The 24,415-nt window shown below is 43.4% G+C and overlaps 1 protein-coding gene across 1 annotated transcript; it reads right to left on the minus strand.

The window, feature by feature from the left end:
• ALOX5 (arachidonate 5-lipoxygenase) lies at positions 1-23,281 on the minus strand. The gene is made up of 14 exons (XM_065746142.1): positions 23,117-23,281; positions 17,426-17,624; positions 16,467-16,548; positions 14,509-14,631; positions 12,854-12,960; positions 10,772-10,944; positions 9,858-10,004; positions 9,558-9,761; positions 9,255-9,341; positions 8,144-8,322; positions 4,721-4,842; positions 2,603-2,703; positions 1,787-1,957; positions 1-1,456 (listed from the first exon to the last, which is right to left on the minus strand). The coding sequence occupies exons 1-14, from the start codon at positions 23,264-23,266 to the stop codon at positions 1,277-1,279; spliced, it is 2,025 nt and encodes a 674-aa protein (XP_065602214.1). The 5' UTR covers positions 23,267-23,281; the 3' UTR covers positions 1-1,276.
• Positions 23,282-24,415: the final 1,134 nt, after the last annotated feature.

The following is a 24,415-nucleotide window of genomic DNA, read 5'->3' on the forward strand; positions in this document are numbered from 1 at the left end:
TTCTGTTTTATTAGCATAAGCAGCTTTCTTATCTATTTAAAAAATAAACAATGAAACAAACACTGCAGGCTTACACTACTAGCACAAGGAACAAAATCAGGGAAAAATAAGCCAAAGGAGTTATTAAATTTCCCAAACCTCGTTTTTTCCCTTTAGTTATCTCTGTGACTCTCTCAGTGTTAAACCAAAGCCCAGATACTTGAGCCCAATCATCTCTAAATACAACAGACAACTCTGATATCTCTGAGGTGGAACAGATTATGATTAATAAACCAAATCCCAAGATTCCTCTTATAAGCCATCATTTGATCTTTCTCCATATTCTTTACACAAGGTAGTCTTTCTTCTCTCCCAGAACAAAAGAAGCTACCCACAAAACCCAAGCCTTCCCAGCAATGAAACAGAATAACTGCTGCTCTAAGTCTGTACTTGTTATTGTGCTAAGCAAGACATTTGCCCATGCATATCAATGACAGAAAACTCTTCTGGCAGAGGCTGAGACAAACCTTACTAGTTTTATGTGAAAAATATATAGGTACAAATAGATAAAAGAATTCATCTCCTATAAATCAGATTTTCTCATTTCAGATGACAACAGTGATTCCACTGTGATAGAAAGTGATTTCAAGGTGATATAAAAAGCTTGTCTGCATTACAAAGATGTCCTGCTTTTACCTTCATCCTGACTGGGGCAAAGTTGTAGAGAAAATATTTAACTTACATTTTTAAAATCAGATTATAAAAAACACACAAACTTTAAAGACTACGAATTCATGTCATGAGTATCATCTATTAAAAATAGGAAGGATTTTAAAAATGTGACTTTTTTATTGCTCCTGATACTATTTTCATTGAATCAGATGTGCAAAATGAGGAATATGAAGACACCAGTCTTTGCTCAGTACCTTTTCACTGTTACTGTCCAATTCTCACATACAGTGTGGCAGTACTCAGCTTGAAAGCAATGCAATTTCTGTGATTTCTTTGCTTTGACTGGGAAAAGGAAAGCTAACACAAATGCAGGTATTGATTCTAAGACTGATATAAAAATCTTGGTGATGTAATCTTGTAACAAATTTGACCTAAGGAGTAACCATCTAAATTGTGTGCAAGATTTGTCATAGTTAATTCGCTTTGAAGGCCAAAATAGACCATGGGTCAGCTCTGATGGAGAGAGCGTGTTTGTTATTTTACCAATTTCTGGAAGGTCTCTGATGAGAACCATATGAAACAGGAAAACATTCACTGGCTTTATACTCCTCTGAGCTCTTCTTGTTCAAACAGCAACACTATTGGGAATGCGATTTGGGGACAGGTAGTAGTAAGGGAGCTTTTTGTTCTTGTTGCGCTCAGTGATGGCGCTGACGATCTCATCCAGATTCTTGCGGAATTTTGCCATAGCCTCTTTCACTGGCTTCTCCACGAAATGTTCATCCGGGTACATGCCCAGAAAAAGCTAGTTGAAAAAAAAACACAACACCAAGAAATCACACTTTGAGATCTGTCTGAGAAAAGACTGTTCTGTCTCAATGCTAGGCTCTGCTAGAATAACAACACCCTGAGCTTTAGGAGTGCTACTGTTATGTCCAATCAATATTCAAGCTAGCCTACACTAGCACTGCCAAGGAAAAATGTGTTCTGTCCGCCCTCCATCTCTGGCTGCTGCTTCTCAATCGTGAATGCTCAAGTCAAACATGGTCACTACAACCTCATGAGTCAATGTGGTCTTAGCGTAGCTCTCGTCTCACCAACATCCCTACCACCTGGAAAAAGGAGGTCAACTTACTTCATTGTCCTGGAACTGGCTCAAGGCCCAGACAGCTCCCAGGTGCCAACAGGAACGCCCTCTGTCTGGCAGACTCTCCACAATCTGCTCAATGGTGACTGTCCCCTTTTCTGTTGGAGGAGGGCAGCGCATCGTCGGTGGGGCATTGGGAATCCACGAACACCAGTCATACTGCACAAGGCAAGAAAGCACAGCAAAAAGCTACAACAGAAGGTATTCAGGAACACAGCAAAGGTAATTATGAAATTTGGCACTTGGGAGTCTGTTTGTGTAATATTAGTCCCTCAGAAAGAGAAGACACTAATGAAACTAAAGGACAGAGAGATGCTATTGAGGTAAGAAAGTCTCTACTGTCTTTCCCAGAAGGATGTCATAATGGAGAGAGTGGGGTCATCTTCATAGGAGCAATTATTCTGCTGACCACAGGCCCAGATTCATTAGTCAGGGTAAGAATTTAGCTACTTTAATAAACACAGTCTGAGGTCATCTCTGATGAAGTCACTAAAAGTGGTACAATTTCATTTTCTCCAACTGCTCTGTTCTGCAAAACCTGCTCTAAGAACATGCCTGCAGTACTAAAATATGCTTGCAGTTTTTATTGTGTTTGGAGGATATGTTTGCTATTCTCCAGTCATAACGCACCATTCTTAAAATCCTCAGATCTGGTTGTAATCCCTGTTATTTGGGTTGTGATTCCCCATGCCAGAAAGAGCAATGTAATGTCTGCTTGTCTTCCAAACAGCACTTCCCAGACAGTGCCCTGGTAGGTGCATCTCCCAGCCCAGAAGGATGAGCAGTCGTCCCAGAAATTCCTACCTGACCAAAATTCACAGCTGCATGCTGGGCTGATGTGGTAAATATGATCACTGTGAGGTATTCTGCTAGTTTCTCTCGTGTCTTGATCACCTTGGGAAACCCTGAATGAAGGAGAAGAAAAGAATAACTAACCAGCCATGAAGTAACTCAGTTACCTAGTAGACATCGGTTGAAGGTGCTAATTGGAGTACTGTGCAACCGTCACCAAAGAGCAGGGCATTCTCTTTCTGACCCTGTTACTGGTTCCATCATGTTCTATAACAGGAGTTACTCAAACTCTGAGTCTTGGATGCCCAGCCATAGATGCAGATGATCCTGCTTTACCTGATACAGATTTGTAAGGCATCATCATCGTCTGCCAAGCAGGTGTCATTCCTTAGGAGAAAGGTAAAGCATAATTATACCTTTAAAATATGAGGCATCTCTGTCCTCACACCTTACCTACTGTGCATCAAGGAATCCAGAGAGTCCCTTTTTCTTCCTAATGCAATGCAAACAGGGAAAGTTCACGCCAAAGAGCAAATGGCTGTCTGCTTACATTTAAATGTCTGAGGCTCAACAATCAAGCATGCTGTGTGAACAATTGTGGGGAGAGCTTATTTGCTGAAACAGTAAGTGAGGAAATGAGAACTTCTGAAACAAAAAACAACAGAATGAGGAACAGAAATAGTTGCATCAAGCAGTCTTTGAGGGGGCGTAATCAAACAGAGCTATTTAAAGAAAGAGCAGAATAGTCAGGGACAAGGGAAATATTTTGTCACCAAAGCACATCTGTGCCTGCATCTTTCCTGTCCCAGCATTACAGTCCTGCCCTCTTCTCCCTAACCCCATCGCAATCCACCATACTGACAGATCCCAGGATACCTAGAGAGCTGACAGCAGCTCAGAGTGAACTACCTCTGTGCCAGCTGCTGCCACGTCTGTACCATGAATCTGATGAAGACGCAAAACTCAACCTGGCACAGGCAAGAAGACACATTATTTCTGGTCAGGCACCAAGCCCTAAGAGGAGAGGATGCACACCCCTTCCTGCACCCTCCTTTTCTCCTCCTTGTAAAGGAACTTGGCAGGCTCTACTGTGCAACAGCATCCCCACTTATGCTCTTCCTATTTACCAACCCAGGTCATCCTTCTCACTCTACCCCAGCCCTGTGGCAGCAGTGTGGAGAGGTGACAGCAGCTGGGCAGGTTTCCAGCCTATAGGGTCAGTCCTGTCATTGGTGATACTTGTAGTGTCTCATCCTGGCTGAAAGGCACTGTACTCATTCCCAATCAAAATGCTTACATCAAACATGAAGTTGTCACTGTTATAACAAGTGGAAATATCAGAGTTCTGCCTGGACTTCACAGACACAAATATGCACACAGGCAGTGTCACAGCAATCTGCCATCGAGCTCTAGCCAGAAGGGGCTTCCAGAAATAACTCTGCTAGGTCAGTACAAAGAATCTCCACCCACCTGTAAAAACTCCTAAAACTCTCTTGGACACAACATGTGTGTGGAAGAAAAGAATGTGTTTAGGAAAAGGCAGGAGACCCTTAACTTATGTGGGAGAATAGGACTATGTTAGAGGTAAGAGTTCATACAGCCAAATAGTAGTTTTCCAGCAATAAAAGGCAGCAAGAGGAAATAGAGAAAAGGAAAACACTTCTTGTAAAGAGTTCTGAATATCTTCTCTTGAGGAGAGCAGAACAGCTCAAACTTGACATGTATGTTAAAGTGCAGTATGATATTGATGGGGAGATTTTCACTTGTTATTTGATGCAAGGTTTGAAGGACAGGATTCAAAGGATTTCTAGCACCATCTGTTTGGTGCCAGCAACAGATAAAGACAGCCTCTTTCCTAACAAGCTTAAAGCCTCAGCATAGAAAAATCAAAGGTCTGATCCCCCAATGTACAGAGACGACATGCATTGCTCAGTCTTGTGGTGAGGGGTGCAGAAAAAGGAGCGGTCTCCTGAGGGAGGAAGGGCCTGACCCAGGGTCTAATCCATAAAACTGAGTCTGCAGTCCAAGAAGGGAGGGGGTCACCAACAGTTTAAAACACGAAGTGCACACAGCCTTGCCATCACTAGGGGCCAGGCAAGCTGCAGACCTGGCCAGGCCATCATACCTTACCTGAGGCCTTCACACCCCTCATCCCGTACATGTAAATGTCTCTGACGAAGGCCTGGAGTTCCACATCTTCACACACCACCTCATCGCTCTCATAGTAGATTTGAATCACATCCTCGGCAAAACTGCAGACAGAGGAACAAATGAAAAAGACAAAACAAAAAAGCAGAAAAAAATCCTACTGAAGACCTTCTGCTGAGCTTGCAGAGAGGGCACACTGCATGAAGAAGAGTGGGGCTCAAAACCCTCCATAAAAAGTGGGAGTGCAAACATTTCTAAATGCAGAATCCCCGTTCCACCACCAAAAGTACGTTGGATCACGCTCATAGAAGTATAGAATATCCCAAGATGGAAGGGTCTCAGAAGGATCATCAAATCCAACTCTTGACTCTACACATGACTCCCCAAAATTCAGACATTCTCTTATCTCCTGGATAGTCCCAGTGCTCCTTAGTCTATTTTTTGAGCTGTTTCTCCTCCCCAGATCTCTGCCCTCACATCTACATCCTTTTCTTCACTTAGCTCAGTCTCCCTCTGTACATCACCCACAGGGAACAGGGGTTCCCAAACAGTGAAGACCTGCTGCACATGAGACATTCCAAAGCTGCTCCTGAATACTGTTCAGACAGCTCACTCCCTCCTACCACATGCCATAAAACCTAAGTGGCATGCTCCTAAGTGGGGGTGGCCTTGGAAGCTACTGTTGGCTATAACAAGTCTACAGCTTCTCAATATGCCCACTGAACGCAGCAGACATCTCCCTGTTCAGTTTTTCTTCTCACAGTCCCTCCTTCTATAAACGCAGCACAGGCTAACTCACCTTGGAAAAAAAAAAGGGGTCTGAAAACATGAAGATAATAGAAAGAGTTCTAGAAGCAGTGAGAACAGAAAAGCCTGATTTCATGTGGATTTGTATCTCATGACTTAATGACTGATTAAATGAAGTATGCGGAGACATTTTGTTAGCTCTGCAGGTACCTACAATCTCTTGCCAAATATTATGACAACAAATTATAGAGTGAAACATTCAGCTGCAGAAGCTTACCAGTGGAATTAATAATTGTTGTCCAGTTAAGATTTCTCTATCCAGTAATTTAAATTCAGAGACCTCTGCAAATCTGTCAGTGCAATTTCTGTTTACCAATCAAACCAAATATTAATACTGAAGCAGACAGATGAATAACTGCATACACATCAAAGGTTTTTGCAATTTTTGATTTAATGAGAAACCAAACAAAAAGAAAAACCTGCAACATGCAGAGAAAAAGTGACTCTGCCTAAGCTCTGCCTCCATCCCTTGGTACGTGTACCAACTGCATGCAGAAGGGAATCCTTCTCCTACACAGCAGCAGTATTTTAGCCCTCTTTCCATGCAAATACAAAGTAGGATATCAAGTACATGTGTGGCCTTTTGGGATGAAATATATTTGTCAAGATGTGTAGTTAGTTTGGAAATAAAAAGCAGAGGAAAAAACATGAGAGAAGTTTAAAAGTCCACTGGGTGATCCTCAGTGTTTCTGGAAGGACACGCTTAGCTTTTTGAGCTTGGACCACCCAGGCAGCAATGCTGGGGATAGAAGTCATTTCATCAAAGAGCAGAGTCTGGCACCCCCTTAGAGAAAAGGAGGCTGTGGCCTCAGGTCTGAGGACATCCAGCACTCAGAAGCTCACTGCCCACACCATTTATAAACCAACTACTTACGATGAATCTCTCAGCCAAGTCTGAGTCCTCCTCCAGCTAACACTAGCAAACAGTCAAACAAAATTGAGTTTGCTATCAGGTATTTGAAAAGATATCCTATCTCAATTAGCACAAGAAAGCACAGGAAAGAGAAGGAGGGTGGGAATAAGCATACACAGGCAGGGAAACTACATCAATCAACCAGCCACAGAAAAGTTATAATTTCATTTTCTCTCAAATGGGCACCAGTAATTGTAGGAAATACGGCAAGATATTCCCTGCTCCAAAATCACAGGAGACAAAGATATAACCAATGTTCTTGACATCAGTTTTGCATTGTAAACATCCCATTTTCTGAAGAGGAGCTATGTTTCAGTCTTGCAAGACCTCTCCAGATAAAAACTTGCTGCCCTTCCTGGCTAGATCTGTGCCTTGCAATTTTATAGCTCTTTAAGAAAGATTTAGTTCAAATCAGTTAATGCTTTAGTTCACTGGGCTCCAAAACACAGCTCTTTCATGCAAACCATACTTAACATTTCCACTTCCACAAAAACCCCAATGAGCTCACATGGGTGCCTCAGGCTGCTCCGTTCTCTCTTGGTTTGTGCATATCTAAAAAAGGCTAATTAAATTCCCTTTGCGGGAACAAATTCATTGAATCGTTTGAGTTGGAAGAGTCCACCTCCTCTGCAATGAACAAGGACATCTCAAGTGACATCCTGTAGAGGAATACATACTTATACAGGGGTTTCTGAAATGCATAATACAAGAGCATAGGCTCAGAAAAGGCAGGAAATCAAGAGCATATGCTTGACTATATATTTCTCCTCAGATGAAATTAATGTTAGTGGCATGACTGCTGGGCTCAAACACTATCTGAGCTCAAAACCAGGCAGAAGGTAGCCAGTAGTTTGCAGGTAAGAGGCTGTTTTTCATGTTATCAGCTGTACCATTGTCCTGTTCAGTTATGCCTCACACAAGCAAATATGAGAGAGGCAGCAAAACCTGACCTCTCAGCAGGAGCTGAAAGCTAAGAACTGTTCTTCTGGATGGGTTCACAGCACTTTCCTTCACCCATGTGAAGGCATTGATTCCTTGCCTTAAGACAAATATCATTTCAATCTATACCACTTTAGAACATTATTTTAAATGTTACTGGAAGCCCTCACACCTGGGGACTCTGCAGGCTATCAAAACAATCTGTTCCCATACTTCTCTCTATCAAAGAATAATTTGGCTGAGGTCTACCCAAAATCTTTTTTATTGTCATTTTAGCCTTCGATTTCTTGAAGGCTAAAGAACCTGTGTCTACAGACACAGGGAAAAATTCTTCTTGATGAAACGTTATCTTTCTGAGTACTCCACCCTTGTCTCCTCTCTTCCATACCTAAACAGTGCTAACTCTTGGAATTTCTCTTTACTCCTCCAGGTTCTCTATCCTCAGCCCCCACCTTTCTGAAAATACACTGTTCAATTTATGGTTTAGCCTTGTCGCTGACAAGAGAGGGAAGAAGAATTACAAACAAGTTCCATGAGCAGCAAACACACTAGAGGAAACACACAAACCACATGCAGAAGAGAGGAGCACCAGGCACCAACCAGTATGACTAGCACAGAAAAGACACTAAGTGATCAAACGTGTATTCACAAGGCTGTGATGTAGCGCAAAGTGAGCAGAGACAAAATGGAGTAGTGCCTCTGGGACAAAGACTCTATTGGCCCTTTCCAGATCTACAGTCTCTTACCTCTTTATAGCCTCCCAGACTTTAATGCCATCATCTCTGTAGTAGTAGTAGGGAATATCCTCTTTGCTGTCCATCCCCTTAGCTTTTATATCCTCAGGGAAGCAGAGTGAGCTGTAAGTCAGATCCTTCATTGCTTTCTGAACCATTTGTACATGTCCTCCTCCACCTGTGGCATTTGCCTGCAGGAGCAACAGCAAGATATGAACAGTGGGAGATAAATTAGGCTCACTTCGTGCCAAGACTGGCTGTCCAAATTCCCAGGAGATTTGTTTTTACCGGGAGAGAAGCACATCTCCACACAAACAAGTACCAAACTGCAGATGTCTACTGCAGCTCTGCATTTTGACTTCCAAGTTTTCACATCCCTTCCACAAACCACTGATCATATACCCTTTTTATTCCACGGGCACATCTTAGGTATCATCTTATAATAGTACTATGGAATACAGTAATACAGTACAGAAGTATAGAAATACTGAACCCAGAGCACTTTCTGCCAGCTCCGTGCTCCAGAACGAGTCTGTGTGTGAAGGAGGGCGTCAGGAGTGTACCAGACTAGAGCGTTCGCTAAACTACCAACTGTTGCTGCAAAGTGGTTTAGGATTGACGACAAGTGGTGGTTATGAATGGAATTTACTGTTAGGCACCCTGGGATTTAAGCCTGGAATTTGTCCAGTGCCAGAGGTGTATGAGGAACAGTTCTGAGACAGAGGCTCTCTCTATGGAAGGTCTTCTGAAACCTCTCAAAATGTCCTGGTTTCAGCTAGTACGTTTCCACAAAGAGTGCTGTGCGTCAACCCATTGTGGTTCCTAGATAAGGCATGCTGTTTCTGGTGCAGCAAGGAGATGAAGAGCAGTTGTAAATACTACTACAGTTGAATCTAGATGTTTGGATAACATACAGTTGCAAATTGGTGACTTAGAGGTGAAAGATACTATCTTTAGCACAACAGGAAGCAAATTAACTCAAAGCACTGTTTCTGTGTCTCAGACAATGCTGTTAATGTTTGTGCTTTAGCAGAAAAGTCAAGAAACAGTGCAGTATGTGACAGTTAAAAAATTAAGACACATAGGAACCCATGAAAAATAGTAAAGATTTGCAAAGGATTACCTTGTCAAAAAGACCACACTCACAGATGAGCTGTTCTCGAGCTTTGGTGTTGATGGCTATTGTGAACCGCATATGTGGCACCAACAGCTGTGAAATATGACAAACAATGGAAGAGGGCAAATGCTTTGATTGAATTCAACAGCAAGCATGTGCAGAGTTTGAAGTCTTGATGAGTGCAGGTAGCTCTACACTGCCTTGCCAGGCAGCCAGTCAAATCATCCCATCTGAGCTACCACCAGGACATACCTTTGAAAAAAGAAAACCTCCCCGACTCCCCCAGAACCACTTCACAGAAGGACCAACCTTGAAGAGGGGATGCACAGCAGGCAGCTGACGGAACATAGCTATGCTGAACACCTCCGAGACTAGGTGCGTCCGTAAGAGATGGGTCACTGTCTGGTGGATGTGGAAATCAGATGAACGAACCCAAATTTTGGCCAGTAGCCAGTCATAGGTGGCATCTGAAGGAAGGAATATGGGATTTTCTGGCCCAGGCTTTTGACCAAGCTGAAAGAGATGGAAACAGTATGATCCCCAAATACGTTTGTGTTTAAGATGGGACAAAGCAACGTGCCCCTTTAAACTCTCTGAAAGCAAGCTCACCTGGATTGCAATTGGTACTATTTTATTCTCCAGATTCTTGTAAAGCAAACAGATGGGTGCAGCCAAGTACTGTATCGTGCATGGGTCTGTCTTATTGGCTTCCACACCATCCAGAAGTTCATAGTCCACAATGAAAATGTTTCCTTGCTGGAAAAAAAAAAAAAGAAAAGAAAAGAAAATAGTTTGGTGTGTTTTAATGGAGAGAGGGAAAGATGAAAGAATACAGCAAACAGTGTTCCTGGTGGGAAGGACAGAAAAAGGACAGATCAGCAGCTGGAAGGCAGATGAGAAAGGAAGAAGACAGCACAGAGAGAGGTTAAGAAAGAAAAGCAGAAAGGCATGAGCAGCAAGGCTCAGAACTTAGGGTGGAGAGTCTTGGCCAGAGGCTGGTTCATGCCCTGCAGCTGCAGGCAGCTGATGGCCCACCCTTGGCTCAGGAGTGATGTTTGCCATTGGGACAGCAAGCACCTCTACACAGGCTACCTGACTTGTGTCTGCTGAGCCCAACAGCAAGCATCTCAGCAAGGAGCAACTATGCATTTGGCATTCATGCAGTGACACTGAGGTGCAAACAATTTTCACACCGTTCCACACCCCATGCTCACTGTACAGACAAAAGGAATGTACCATCCTCCCAGTCCTTCTTCAGCCTTTTATTTCAGCTCTGTGAGTGACAGAGGGTACCATGCTTCTGTGAAAGGGTAGGGTGCCCCTCTCACACTCCCAATCCTTTGGGACGAAAGCACTGTGAAGTACACCCTTCACTTCCTGGTGATACCTCTAACTGGACCTGTAGAAGGGCCTCACCTGCAGCTCAAGAGAGGAGATGTGGCTGAAGCTTAGCTAGAACAAGGAGTAGAGGTCAGAGAACACAACAAGGAACAGATGGAGTCCAACTTCACCCTAAGCCCTACCTTCACTTCTTCCTCCAGGGTCAGGTTTCTCTCCAGGCTGCATTCTACCATATCCATGGTCACTGGCAACTTCTTGGGAATCTCTGTGCATCGCCGGATCAGCACAGGATTGCAGCCATTCAGGAACTGGTAGCCAAACATAAAATCTTCTTTCCAGTGCTGCATCACATATTCTAAAGGAAAACAAGTTTGCAGCATCAATATCAACACATGTAGGATTTCTCTCCTTTTGTTATATTGCACTGAAACATACAACTTCTATGAAAAAATATACTTTCCATCTGCAGGCTACCTCCTTAGGTCTTCCATGATATTCTTCAACCTCAGTCTTCAAATTCTTGGGGTTTATTATATAGACAGGTAAGCCCCAATATGAAGGCACAGGCAGGGAAAGGGGAATACCCAAGGTGGGAAGGGCAAGAACAGCAGTAACTGGAGCTGGGTGAAGGGTACCTGAATAATCATGTCGGACTTTGGGCTTCTCACTAACACTGCTCACTGGCTGATTTTATTTTTCAATTGTTAATAAAAAGCAGATTAACAACTCTTCTGAATAAAACACTGGTTTGGAGGACTCCTTCTCCTTACTATTACATTTTTAGTAGTACTGTGTGTTTTCCACACTGCAGTCCTCTGCTTCCTAATGTCACTATTACCACTTCAAACAAGTTCAGAGTCAGAAAAGACGTGATTAAAAGAAAACAAAATCCTGCTAATGTCAACAGGGAAACTGCATGACTGAAAAACATCGTGAATTTGTTTCTGCTAAGGCTTGCTAATGATCGGGTTCAGAGGTACACTCATATAGCTGAGATCCATTCTTATAGTTTAAAACACGGAACTGGAGCTTTCCTCATAGGTGCAGAAACATTATCAATGAAATTAAATGTAGGTTTTATCTAATCCTAGCACTTTAGGAAGCAATCTTATTAAATGTAACAAATTGATGTAATTGGTTTTAAAAGCTCTAGCCTCCTTGTGTGCTTTACTTCATACTTGAAACCATAGAAATGCCTCCTATTTCTGTTAACTGGCCCTTAGTCAGCCTGAAGAGGGGCAAAACTTCAGAGCGGAAAGGAAAAGTATGATCTTGTGCAGAGCCAGAATGAGCACTTACACATGCTTGAGAAGTTACATGTTAACTGAATAATAGCATCTGTGAATCTATTATATCCAGTACTACAGTAAAATAATTTCAAATAATATAACTGCAGGACATAGTAGCAGGTTGGGTTTGGCTTACAAATCAAAGGCTTCCCAGCCCCACTTTACAGATATTACTCCATCAGCCCATCTCCATCTGCTACTCCTTTACCTGGCTTTTAAATAACTGCTAAGATTTCATACCAAAAAGGATTGAAGAAAAGAAGAATTTTGTCTTGGTCTTTTAATACTACTGCAGTGGAATTCTTATCAGTATAAAGGATATTCCAGATACTGAATATTCAAAGGCACAAAAGTGAAACTCAGATGCCTACATATACATTTATGTTCCCTGGCAAGATGTGAGCACATAACGGTAAACATGTCACCATGTTTACTGTAGTGTGCACGAGAAATTCCAACATGTTTTTGGAATGAGGTGACACCTTGGATAGATGCTGTGAGCCCTTTTAAGCACTAACTTGGACTCATTTCCAGGAAGAATTACACCTGGCCCAGTTGTGGAGAGATGGACTGTTTTGTCTGCATCAGGACCAGGTGAAGAAGTCGCAGCTCCCAGCTCATTTCAGCCCATTGCAACATGTCCCCAGACTTACTGGCCTGATGGCTTGCAAGTTTTGTCAAAACAACCAATTGTACCACCAAAAGCATCCAAACCATGGGCAGGGGTTTGGAACTGGAGGATCTTTAAAGTCCCTTCCAACCCAAGCCTATCTATGTTTCTATGGTAACACTGCTTTGTGGTCTTGTGGGTTGTTGTATGATCAGCAGTCTAAGATTACTGATTACTGTCTGTTTATGGTAAGCAGTGTGCAAGCAGAAGTGTATGTCAGCCTTTTCCATTCTTAATCAGACATATTCAAGACAGAAAATTAGTCGTTTGATGAGGTACATGTGAGAAAATGCTGATGAACTCACCAGAGATTGTGTTACTGATTCTCACAAAGATCTTCTCAAAATCTGCAAAGTCACTCCAGGAAGACTGGAACATGTGCATAAAACGGTTGATATAGAGATTCTCCATCCTAAAAACAAAGTCTTATACTGTTACATAAATGGTAGCTTTGTTGTTATGAGATAGAAAACATTTATTTTGATTACATGACGGTGTATTTAGAGTCAGGTTTCCCTTCTGCTAGCATCTTCAAATGTGCAAAGAAAAGGACAGATGCTGCACTAAGATGGGGAAGGCAGTTAACAGAGCAAAGAATGGCCACAGTGAAATGGCAAATCCTCCTGAACAGAATTTAAGGGGGAAACAATTTCAAAAGGCGGTAGTTGTAAATTATAAACCAAGTCTGAGACCTTAAAATGAACAGGATTAGAAGCGGCCGAAGAGCCCAAGAAGCCCACAAAGACAGCAAGTGGCATTCTGAAAGAGGATTCCAATCAGCATAACCAGAAATCAGACAGAAGAGCTGTTGTTATACTAAGTCCAGACAAGGGACAGGTAGAACAGACTGCTTCTGCTGCTACAGAGAGCAGTCAAGATAAGTAGGGGTGCCTGAAGGCATGTTAGGAAGCATCTTGTGCAATTATCTAGACTGGACCTGGAGACAACTTCTTTGAAGGTCTCATCAGCCCTGACAGGGACACAGAACAATTGTACCAGGAGCACAGAATGGCCTTTCCTGAGCATCAGAAGAAGAAAAGAGAATTGAGCAAGATTTCCTGGACAGATTCTAAGTGTCTGAATGTCAAATGAACTTTTAAGGGAAGCGTAACCATGTAAGGTTTCAGCCATGTCAGATCACTTAGATGGACTCAGGTAAGAAAGTGTTCACTGTTATTTGGAGCTGCAGCTTTCTTAGAATGGCTGTAAAACCCGCTGGTTCTCTTATCAACCTATGCTTGATGATGTAATCCCCATCTGATCACTGAAACACTGAGAGGCATATCTTTCCAAAATATAGAGGGACCAGCATGTTATCAGAGTCATAGATGTAAGAACTGCGGGTGATCTTGAAGCCCTGTCTCATTCTGTCCCACCATTTGGTACAGTATGACGTGGCTCAGGCTTGTGAGACAGCTCAGAAGCAGACCCACAGTGCAGAGGGTTCCTATTTACCCATTAATCCTGTACTATTCCAAACTGCTGGGCAAGACTTTTCAGGCTCAGCCAGTGGCCAGGACTTTGTTTTTTCAATGTCATGACAAGTTCAGGCAGGATAGTGACTTCGATGCCTGTAGCAGATTACACTCATATGTGGTTAAGTGATGAGCTTAACCCACATCTGATGGCAATAGCTTTTCTTCAGCAGGGTCTCAAAGGTGCATTGACACCATCTTTTGGTACCTGATTGAAAGGCCTAATTTTCCCAAATAGCCAGAGGAGAGAAGCAACACTGAGCACAGGCAGATGCCTAAGGCAGTAGGTGTCAATAACTCTCCTTCCCATGCTTTTGAGCAGAGCCATCCCTCATCCTGTCTACAGCTAAAACAGTGTCTAATGAGAATGCAGAGGATCAGCAAGTTCCAAGAGTGAAAACTTTAGAACACAAAATAATAATAATAATAATAATAATAATAAAATCTTTTCCTTTACATTTGATGATGTCTGAAGTAACACTTACGCTTTAGAGTAGTTCAGAATGAAGTCTATTCCTTTCTCATTGTCAAACTGGATGTCACGGGGCAGTTCACTGTGACAATGGGCATCAATACTCAATGGAAAGCCAGGATGCCACTCCTTCCAGCTGAGAAAAGAGAAGTTGGATTAATTATATAATTTCACCAGCATAAGAGTTGCATGGTTCTTTTACGTCTATAGCTGAGTCACAGCAGCAGTGAAGAAAACTTGCATCAGATCTACCTGGGAGAAAAAATCTGACTTACACCACAGTGATAACTACCAGTAACTTATGAACAGTGATAACTACCAGTAACTTATAACTACCAGTAACTTAACATGAAGTATAACAGAAGGCATCTACTTGGCCAACTACTGTCACAAAACTTAACGTGTCTTAATACCTGTGATATTTCCAAATGTCTGTCACAACTGGTTGGAATTGGTAGTAACTACAAATTTACTGGGAAGGGAAAGGGGCAGAGAGAAAGATAGCTGTACAGTGTGCACTGTTCAGTCACATCAACCCCATTCTTGAGGCTGCAGTTTTGCGAACTAAAACATAGCCATAAAAGGGTGAAACGAACAGCCTGAGATTTGGAGTAAACAGCAATGTGGCATCATTTTGTTCATCATATTTGTGCAGTGGACATAGAGAGAAAAATGGGTTTTAAGTGACTTGAATGCTATCAGATGGTGCCTAAAGGCACACTCAAACAGCTACCTCCATAAGGGTAAGCCCTACCCAACTGGCACTGCAGAAGTCACTGAGCAGGAAAATTATCTGTCCCACATTTGCAAAAAAGTACTGTGAAATGACTATCAGCAGAAAGTATCAGGCATGTATCTCATTTCCTCAGAAAGGCAGCGCTACCAGACGTGCATGCACCCCGGCTCAGCTCCTGAGCCCCACCTCCTGATGGCCATGGTGCTCGCCCTCTGCTGTGTACGATCTTGTACGGTGCACCATTTTTACCTCAAAAGAAAAGGAGGCCATTTGTGATGGGGCATATTTCAACAGTGTTTCCAAATTACCTGCCACACATAGAATTCATTGTGCATGATCAATTACACATCTGAATTGCAAATTGCTGTCTTCCTGGAATTACCAGTGGTTTTGCCTTCCTTTTTGCATGTGTAAACAAAATTTTGTGCCACCTATCTTTTTCATCTAGATTTTCCTCTGCTGTTTCCCATTATTTGTGTTCAAGATCCCTTCTTAGTCAAATTATACCAACAACACATATGCCAAACCTCAATCCATCAGTTCTGAATGAACACTGTTATTCTCATTCTCCCGATAAGGAGAGGGAAGCAAGAGAAACTTTTATTCTTTTTAAAGTATGTTCCTATGAAAAGGAAATGTATGACGTCTTCCAGAGTTATCTACTGATAAAAGATTTTCCTGTTGGGACCTTCTCTCAGTTATGAAAAAGTCTACAACTGCTTACAGATGGGTAACACCACTGTATTTTGATGGTACATTTCAGTCTGCTCAAGCAAGGCCAGATCTTCCACCACATCCTGGTTCAAGAAGTGACTAAAACTCACTACAGCAGCCGAAAAGCTCCAGAATGAGTTGACATGTTGATATCACATTCCAAAACTGGAGTCCTACTTGTAAAAGACAAACAAAATCTATCTTCATCTTTTCTTGAAAGTGCAACTGTAGGTCAGAGTGCTCATATAGAGACTGTACCACTGAATTTCACCTTACCTCTTCTGGACAGGCTTATCTGGGACTCAACTATCTTGTAATGCAGCCACATGCAGCAGGATGAACATCATTTACAATGAATCCCATCTAAGTAAAAAATGCATATATAGCCAACACACGAAGTTTTGGTTTTGTTTTACCAGCAGTTCAGTATTTAGAGCAATATGATTGTCTGAATGCACTCTGCCAACCCCTGACCTGATGACAACAGGCCCTGGGCTTTTGGGGAGCTGTGAGAGACTCACCGATACATTTTTTGACGATTCTCAAGCTCTTTGCGCCTGTGCTGCTTGAGTATCTGGGTCTTGTCATCCCGGGGGAGCTTTGCTGTGGATCAGGAGAAAGAGACAAGGTTATGAAGTTCCTCTGTCATCAGTCAGGTCTTGAGAATGACATCAGTGTTTCAAAGCCTTCAAACTTCTGTCCTAGACCTTTACAAATCTTCTGTGGGAAATGCTCACACAACCCAGTGTAGTACCTCAAGTTCCTAATGTGGTGCTTCAAGGGGCAAATTGGTTAAGCTAAGAACGGCTATCTGGTCTCTGTATAAAATCAGAAATCCTAAGGCAGACACTTGGTGTTAAAAGGCCTCAGAAGAGTCATGGGACTTAATTTTATATTTCAGCATCAAGGAGAAATTTCATCAATGAAAAAAATCATAATATTGTCTGGGACAATGTTGTAAGTTAAACTACAACACTAGGAAATATCTTTCATCCTCTCTCCTTGAGCTATACTCTCCTCAACCAGTGTGAGGCTATAAGCACATTTTCCAGCCATGAGAACAGAAAGACAACCCAGTGAAGCTTCAGTTCCAGACAGCTTGCTCTTCTGACCACGTATCCACCATACTGCTAAATAAGATAGAGATTTCCTTATTGATGAGGAGAAAGCACAAAGTACGTGACTTGCTTTACATAGGCAAATGGAAAGGCAGATATAGTCAGCAGAAGTTTTATGTAAATAGCTATTTAGGGTTGGAAGTATTGGAGGTAATACAACTGATAATATATACCTAATGTGGCTAATAGTTTCCAGCTGGCTGTTTAAGGTACCAACCGGGTTTCACTCGCTTTTGTTCTTCATCTCACCATACTCTGAATGTCAGGCAAATATCATGAAAGTCTGGGATGTACATGGGGAAAGAGGAAGGAGAGGTGGGAAAATTCTGGGTGCTGCACAGGAGGTTTCTTATGGTGCTCACCTCTTCCATCTCGAAGGACAACCTCTTTTTCATCTGTAATCCAGCGGTAACATGGGAATTCCAGATAATCACCCAGTGGTGTTTTTACAGTGATATGCTTAAGGTACCAGTCATCTTGGTACCAATATTTTCGTTTCTCAATTTTTATTAGCTGAATTTCTCCAAGGTCTTCTTCCACCGTCACATCATAGGAGTCAACCTACAGAGCAGAAATAGTCAGTGACTCACTGCACACATGGAAAGCAAAGCCAGCACTATACAAGCACACCCAGCCTTCCTTGTGGCCAGTATGGCATTGGTGCAATGAAATTTTCCTGATTTCTGTTGGGGAGAAGAACAAGTACAAGGACAGAGAGAATTATAGATTTGCAATACAACTGAAAGATGAACAAAACAAATAAGACCACATAAAACACTCCAAAAAATGGGGGAACATTTTGTATCTAATCCAAAGATGGTATTCCCCTCATTTGAATGTTTGCAAGACTGAGAAAAATCTGCAGAGCATGAAAGCTTTTGCTACTGCAATAGCCAAAATAGGTATTGATTGGGCAAGTGAATTCACACTGCTGCACCGGAAGGATAATCATGTGGTTAACACATTGGATAGCAAACTCATGACTCAAGAACTGGTACTTCAGTCCCATCATGAGGCTAGGGATAACCTTTCTGGGACCTTGTTATGGTTTTATGATATTTGTTATATTATTGTTATTCCACATCATAACATCATGTAGTGTATTGGGAGTTAAAAAGTTAAAGCTCTTGGTCTAGTGGTTAGGAGCTGGCACTCTAACCAGTTCTAAGCCAGTTTTTAACTCCCAATACACTTCATGATGTTATGATGTGGAATAACAATAATATAACAAATATCATAAAACCACAAAAGACCTGCATGATCTCCTACTGCATGCAGGGACAGCATCAAGAAAAATGCAGTTCTGGTGGCAATTGCACTACCAGGCAACATCAGAACAGTAAGAAATGAGTAATCATTTTGCACGTGGCCAGTAAGGCACAATGCAGTGCTAAGGAACTCCATTTGACTCTCCATTTCAAACAGGGTGAACAGTTCAAGGAAAAGGAGAACAGTCAAGCTCCCATTGTAAAGGCTGAATTGCCGCAGCAATCCTGACAACCGTGACCATAGCCTGCCTGCTCAGAGGATCCTGCTAAGCCTAAAATGGTTACCAGAAGGGACTGTATTCTCTTGTGGTTTTCCGCAGCAAAGACAACAACCTTAGAAACAGTAACCAGCTGCTGATACCCGAAGGGTGAGATACACTTCCTCTAAATGCTACAGTGTCTGCAAGACCCTCCTGACTGGGTGAGTTGTATCGTTTGGCTCCCTGCTCAGACACCACTATCTGCTGCTCCTCCTCACTCCGCAGGCAATAGGTACGCACAATTGGTAGACACTGCTATTGTCTTATTTGCTAGGAAAAAAAGGCTATGTCAAATAAGAACCAAAACTGAAAAGTGATGCAAGACTAAATTCCAGATAGGAGAAAGGAAAAAATACCTATTTTAAAATGCCTCCAGGTGGCAAAGAAAGACCCATAGCAACTTGCATCTATATGATTAGAAGAACACATGCTAAGAAGAATCCCTCAGCACTCCTTCCTTTCTCATTTTAACATCTTTCCCATGTTATCGATGCAAAGTACCCTCTCTACAAGCCATGCACAAATTACTAGCTGTAGTGATCATTCTAGGTTGAAGACATCTATGTGTCCACCAAAGTTTGAGATGGTAGACCTCAGTTCTCTCAGAATGCATCACATGAAACCCCAGCTTTCATGGCTCATCTGACTCACAAAAGTGAATGAAAAAGGAACAAACAAAAAAAAAGGCTTTGAAATCCATGCTGCAGATAATAAAACCCTGCTTTTGCTCATCTTCCCCCAGTGACATTCATCAACCAACTATGAAACTGTTCAGGCTATGATTGATACACTGCATCTCCTACGAGGTTGCTTCCTATCAACAAAGGACACAAATTTCTTCTAATTTCACTTAAACTCAAACATTTAAAATCAGTCTAGATATCACTTACCAGTGAGATTTAACAGACTAATCTCAGTCTGAGCTATATTCCCACTTTCCTACTAAAGCCAAAATCACTAAACAGCTTCTTTCAAAAAGGAGACTCGTTGGGTCTTAACTCGGAATTTGCAGTGCTGATGTCAACAGCACACCCATCCACACAAGGTGGTAGTGGGAACTGTGCTTCACAAAAACAGCATCCGCCTGACAGGACTGGAGTTGAAAATCACAGTGCTCAGATTTCAACCATCGTATTAAAATGGTGTCTCTGACTTTTCCTTGCATCTCCAAGCAGAATAGAAATAGTTTTTTTCAATAGTCAACACTTACGTTCATGTTAAGAGTTTATGATGCTGAATCTTCAACCCTTCCAACCCCCTTGCACACACAATCCCAGAACAGCTAGAAGGATAACATCCACATGTAAATTCATTCCCTTTGTGATTCAAGAGTTTAAACCAGCTCTGGAGACTGAAAAGTACTGACTGACTTTTCCCAGAGATCACCACACTAGTGCCATAAGCCTCCACTATGGCAGGCAGTGGCTGTAGGGTGTAATCTGATATCTTGACCAACAAAATCCACTACCCTTTTTAAAATTTCTCTTCTTCAAATGTTTAGCTAGCTTCCATTAAAATAATAATTAAAATTCTCATTTACCCATACCTATTTATATAGTTTCTAAAATTTACAAAATCTTACTTCACATAAATACATCTAGGATTAAAAATGAAGCAGCAGTGTGAACCAAACCCAAAGAGTTGACCCAAGAGTCATACTGGCAGCCAAACTTCGGGCATGACCGCATTCCTCCAGTAGCAGTCACTCTGCAGGTATTAAAAGAACCCTGAAATAGCTTAATAAGTCATTGTCAGACCAAATGTTCCCAAGGGGCTTTAGCCATTTTATGACCGTCATGGTTCTGTGTTAAAGGCAACCCCAGACACGAGGTGACTCTTCATCCAGTCTCCTCTGCCTCCAAGCCAGAGAGGCCAAGGACCGACCTGAGATCACTTGATGCAGTTTTGCCAGTGCAGTAAAGGTGTGGCAAGGCTGCACAGGCACTGCAAGGCCCAGAGAAGCAGCTGCTTCGTTGCTCAATGTTTTTGTTGAATTTGTTATTTGAGGTCTCCTGGTAAACTACATTGCACCCCAATGTCTGCATGGTGAGCCATAGAAGCTGAGAGTTTTTAAACTTTTGGCTTCAGAGAACAGAATGAATGAAGGCTGTAGGACTGTCCAAAGTCCCTTAGCATCCTGTTTGAGCAATTTACCCTTTTGCAAACTCAGAGCTCTTCCTGGCTGGGAAGAGCCACCTGCTGACCAGCCCAGTGCTGCAAAAGGAGCAACAAACCAGCATGCTCTATATGCACAAAGCCCAAAGCCACAAAGAACTGTATTTTCCCTCTGGAAGTGCTTCTGAGTGTGTTTCAGCAAAAAGCAGATGGAAGGGTATCAGGAAGAAAAGAACCAAGGGACACATTGACACCCACACTGAAATTGTTCTGCACCAACAGGAACTTACTCAAAAGAAAGTGAGTGAAGAAAAGCAGCTCCAGCTTTCTAAACTGCCCACGTTCTGTGCTTGGAGTAGGTCAGATTGAAACTAAAACTACACTGCTATTGTGAAAGCCTCTTCTGGTTTTCCCACATCCCTTTCCTTCTATCAACATTTGGCACACAGATCTGCTCAGAGCTGATCAGAGGCCTTGTTTAACATGTCTAGGAAAACTCACCATGTGCATTCATTCCAATGAAGCCATTCCCAGGATAATGGCATTACTGAGACTGGCCCAACATTTAGTAAAGAAACCAGGAAGTAACAAAGCCTTACAAGACAGTTCTGTGGAATTCTGGATATCTATAGAAAAAAAAAAGTGATTTGTTTGTACTATTTATTCTTATTTTCAGATGTGATCACATTTTAATTATTTGGAAGAAAAGGAAAATTATAGGGATGCTGTTGAGATGCTAAAGGCAGAACAGGTTTCAACTGCTGCACTTCACAAAGCAACCAACCTGGAAGTGTTACAGTGTGCTTCAGGGGGTTTTGTTTGCTTGTTTGCTTTTTGTTCCATATCTTAATTTTTAATTCTCTCTCCTTCTTTGCACAGCATATCAGTGAGATTCACAGTGTTCTGGGCACAACATTACCTGTCCAGGTAATTGGAGGAATGCACGGCGCTGCCCAAGGAAACACTACCTGCAACAACACAGCTTCACACATCATGCTGCCAGCCCACGAGGCAGCCATCTCACAGAACACACTAAGGAAGGACTCCATATGGAAATAATTTGGATAGTTAAAAAAAAAAAGTCAAAGATTAGTCATGGACTTTTGCACCCAGAAAGAAGTTTGACAAAAAAGAGGAAAAAAAAGAGATTGTCACTGTCTCAGCTTGCTTACCTAACAATACATTTGGTACACAATATTTATATAGAAGATCAGGCAAGCTCTTTGTACAGGTAAAGGTATTTATACAGACTAAGACTTTCAAATCCACCTACAGACTAGGTTCCCAAGGAGAATGTACGTACTCCTTTCAGGTGCACAAATTACCTGCTGCAGGGCTGCACAAAACCTGGCTACTCACGCTCTCACCCACAGAGCCCAGCACTCTTGAACCCTCACTTGCAGCCTGAGGATGGGAGCAGGGTGTCCAGTCTCTGGAAATCTGGAGCTCAGCTCCTCAGCCAAAAAGGGCTTAGTTCTCCTGGAAAACTGAGGTCCTCTTCCATCTCTCTTGCTAATGTTGTTAAGCATTGCTTATATTCACCATATAAAATAAGACACGTGGGAAGGGGAGGGGGGACAGTTGGAGCTTGATAATCTTTTAAGGTCCCTTCCAACTTAAGCCATTCTATGATTCTGTGAAGGGCTGGATGCCTTTTTGGGAGACCAGATCAATATGCAATGAATGCTTAAGCATAAATGAAAGTAATTTCAACAGCAGCAACAACAGGGAAGTACCCATGCCTCTGAATTTACTTTTCTCAGGTCGTTTATCCACGTACGTTTGTGGGCCGTATCTACACACACCATCAACTCTAACTCAAAATGCTGTCATACGTGAACAGTACTTGAGGTGCCCAATTGAGGAAGGCCAGACAGCTGGCTCACACTGTGCATCCCATGGATAAAAATACATCTATTGGCAAGGCAGCTCTGTGATGGTGGGGCTGAACTTGTATGCGCAGTGGCAGGGCTCGTGTCCATGGTGAGATAAAGGGCACTTTAAGAAAAACTTTTGAAGTTCCTTAAATGTCTCTTTGGGGAGCCGTGAGTTAGGACTACAAATAAAATACACATTAAAATAAAAAATAAAAAATTCCGAGTCTATTATTTTCAAGTCAGACAACAAACAAATGAACACCGTACTAAAAGGGTGCTCAGAGTACAGGAGATGGCAGCTGGGCACAGCACAGTGCACACCTCGGGGAGAGTCCGAGCAGCCCCGCTGACAACCCCGCGCCAGCACAGCCCTACGTCCCCGCGCACTCGCGCTGTTTTCCAACCTTGGCTTGAAGTTACGACGGAGCGATGGAGAGCTCCGTGCCCCGGCCCGCCTGCCCCGACGCCCACCCCCAGCCCGGCAGCAGCAGGGCGGGCACTGCCGGCCGAGCCGGGGCCGTGCGGGCACTCACCGCTCCGCGCTCGAAATCGTTGTAGAAGGGTTTGTCCAGAAGGTGCCTCTCGCTGCAGCCCGCCGTGCCCTCCAGGCTCAGGTACACGTAGTCATCGGTGCCCGCGAACCACTGGCTGCCCGTAGCCACGGTGACGGTGTAGGACGGCATGGTCCCACCGGCACGGCACGGCACGGCACGGCACGGCACGGCACGGCACGGCACGGCACGGCACGGCACGGCACGGTCCCACCGGCACGGCACGGCAGAGCCCCGCCGCTAAACCTCGCCCGGCCCCCACCGAGCACCGCCCCGATCCTGCCCACCCGCTCTGTTCCGCTTTATTACCCGAGCTGCTCCCAGCCGCCCCGGTGCCTTCGCACAACCACCTGCAGCGCGAGCTGCTCACCGGTGCCTCGGAGCTGCGCGCACATCCACGGAGCCTTTACGCAGGGCACTGTAAGGATCCCACCATTTCACAGTCCCCACCCCGAGCCTCTGCCATAATTAAGATGCTGACACTGAGACAAGTGAAGAGCTGCCCGTGCTTCTCTCTCGCTCAGCCTACGCCAAGGAAAAGAGCCCCATAGCACTGGTGCTGTACATCTGGCACTGGTGCACCAAGCTCATTGATGCCATGCTCTCGCATTTTCATCAGGCACACAGAAGGCCCCATGCTGGCACCCCCTTAACTCTGTCCAACCTGCTGCTGCTTTTTAAATAGCACCAGAAGTGCAAGGTTGCTACCACCACAAGGCACACCTGCAGCAGCTGAGCTCGGGGGACCTGCCCTCCCGAGGCTCAGCCACCAAGGGGCCTTCCTGCCTCGCTCACCCTGCAAACTCTTAACTCCTTCCTTATTTTTGCTTTTCCTTCTGAAGAAACCATACCAACCTATTTCTTTTGCTTTTCTTTTCGCACAGATGGCAACAAATTTAGGCTCATTCACCTTTCACTGCAAGTCACCTGCAACCTGTGAAGGTAGTGGTGCTTCCACCTGTCCGACACGGGGCCATCTTCTGGGCGCCTTCGGTTTTGCTGCAAATACGGAGCGAAGTGCTGTGCAAACCTCACTCGGTGGTTTTCCACGTTTCGTTGTGAGTCAGATCCCGCGTGGAGGTGCGGTGCTGGAACCCCATCCTGCTCCCCGGTGCGGCTCTGCCTCCTGCTGGGCTGTGCCGTGCAGCACGGCCGCTCTTGTAGACTCGCTAAAGAAAACTCAATAAGCTCAGTGCTGTACGTAACACTCTCCAGCGCCTTCACAACTCACCCTCTTTTTAGTCTATTTCTTTAGTACCTTTTGATTTTACCTTGACTTCC

This window comes from Cyrtonyx montezumae, unplaced genomic scaffold, assembly GCF_038088225.1.
Source record: "Cyrtonyx montezumae isolate F1298 unplaced genomic scaffold, pur_monq_1.0 scaffold_4, whole genome shotgun sequence".
Taxonomy (NCBI): domain Eukaryota; kingdom Metazoa; phylum Chordata; class Aves; order Galliformes; family Odontophoridae; genus Cyrtonyx; species Cyrtonyx montezumae.

What these genes read in the sequence shown, in the direction of transcription:
- ALOX5 (XM_065746142.1), bottom strand. Translation starts at nt 23,266, where the DNA reads ATGCCGTCCTACACCGTCACCGTGGCTACGGGCAGCCAGTGGTTCGCG. An exon ending in CAGCTGTGAATTTTGGTCAG is followed by an intron (nt 1,958 to 2,602) that starts GTAGGAATTTCT and finishes TGCCTTGTGCAG; the next exon opens with TATGACTGGTGTTCGTGGAT. An exon ending in GCCAGTTCCAGGACAATGAA is followed by an intron (nt 1,457 to 1,786) that starts GTAAGTTGACCT and finishes TTTTTCAACTAG; the next exon opens with CTTTTTCTGGGCATGTACCC.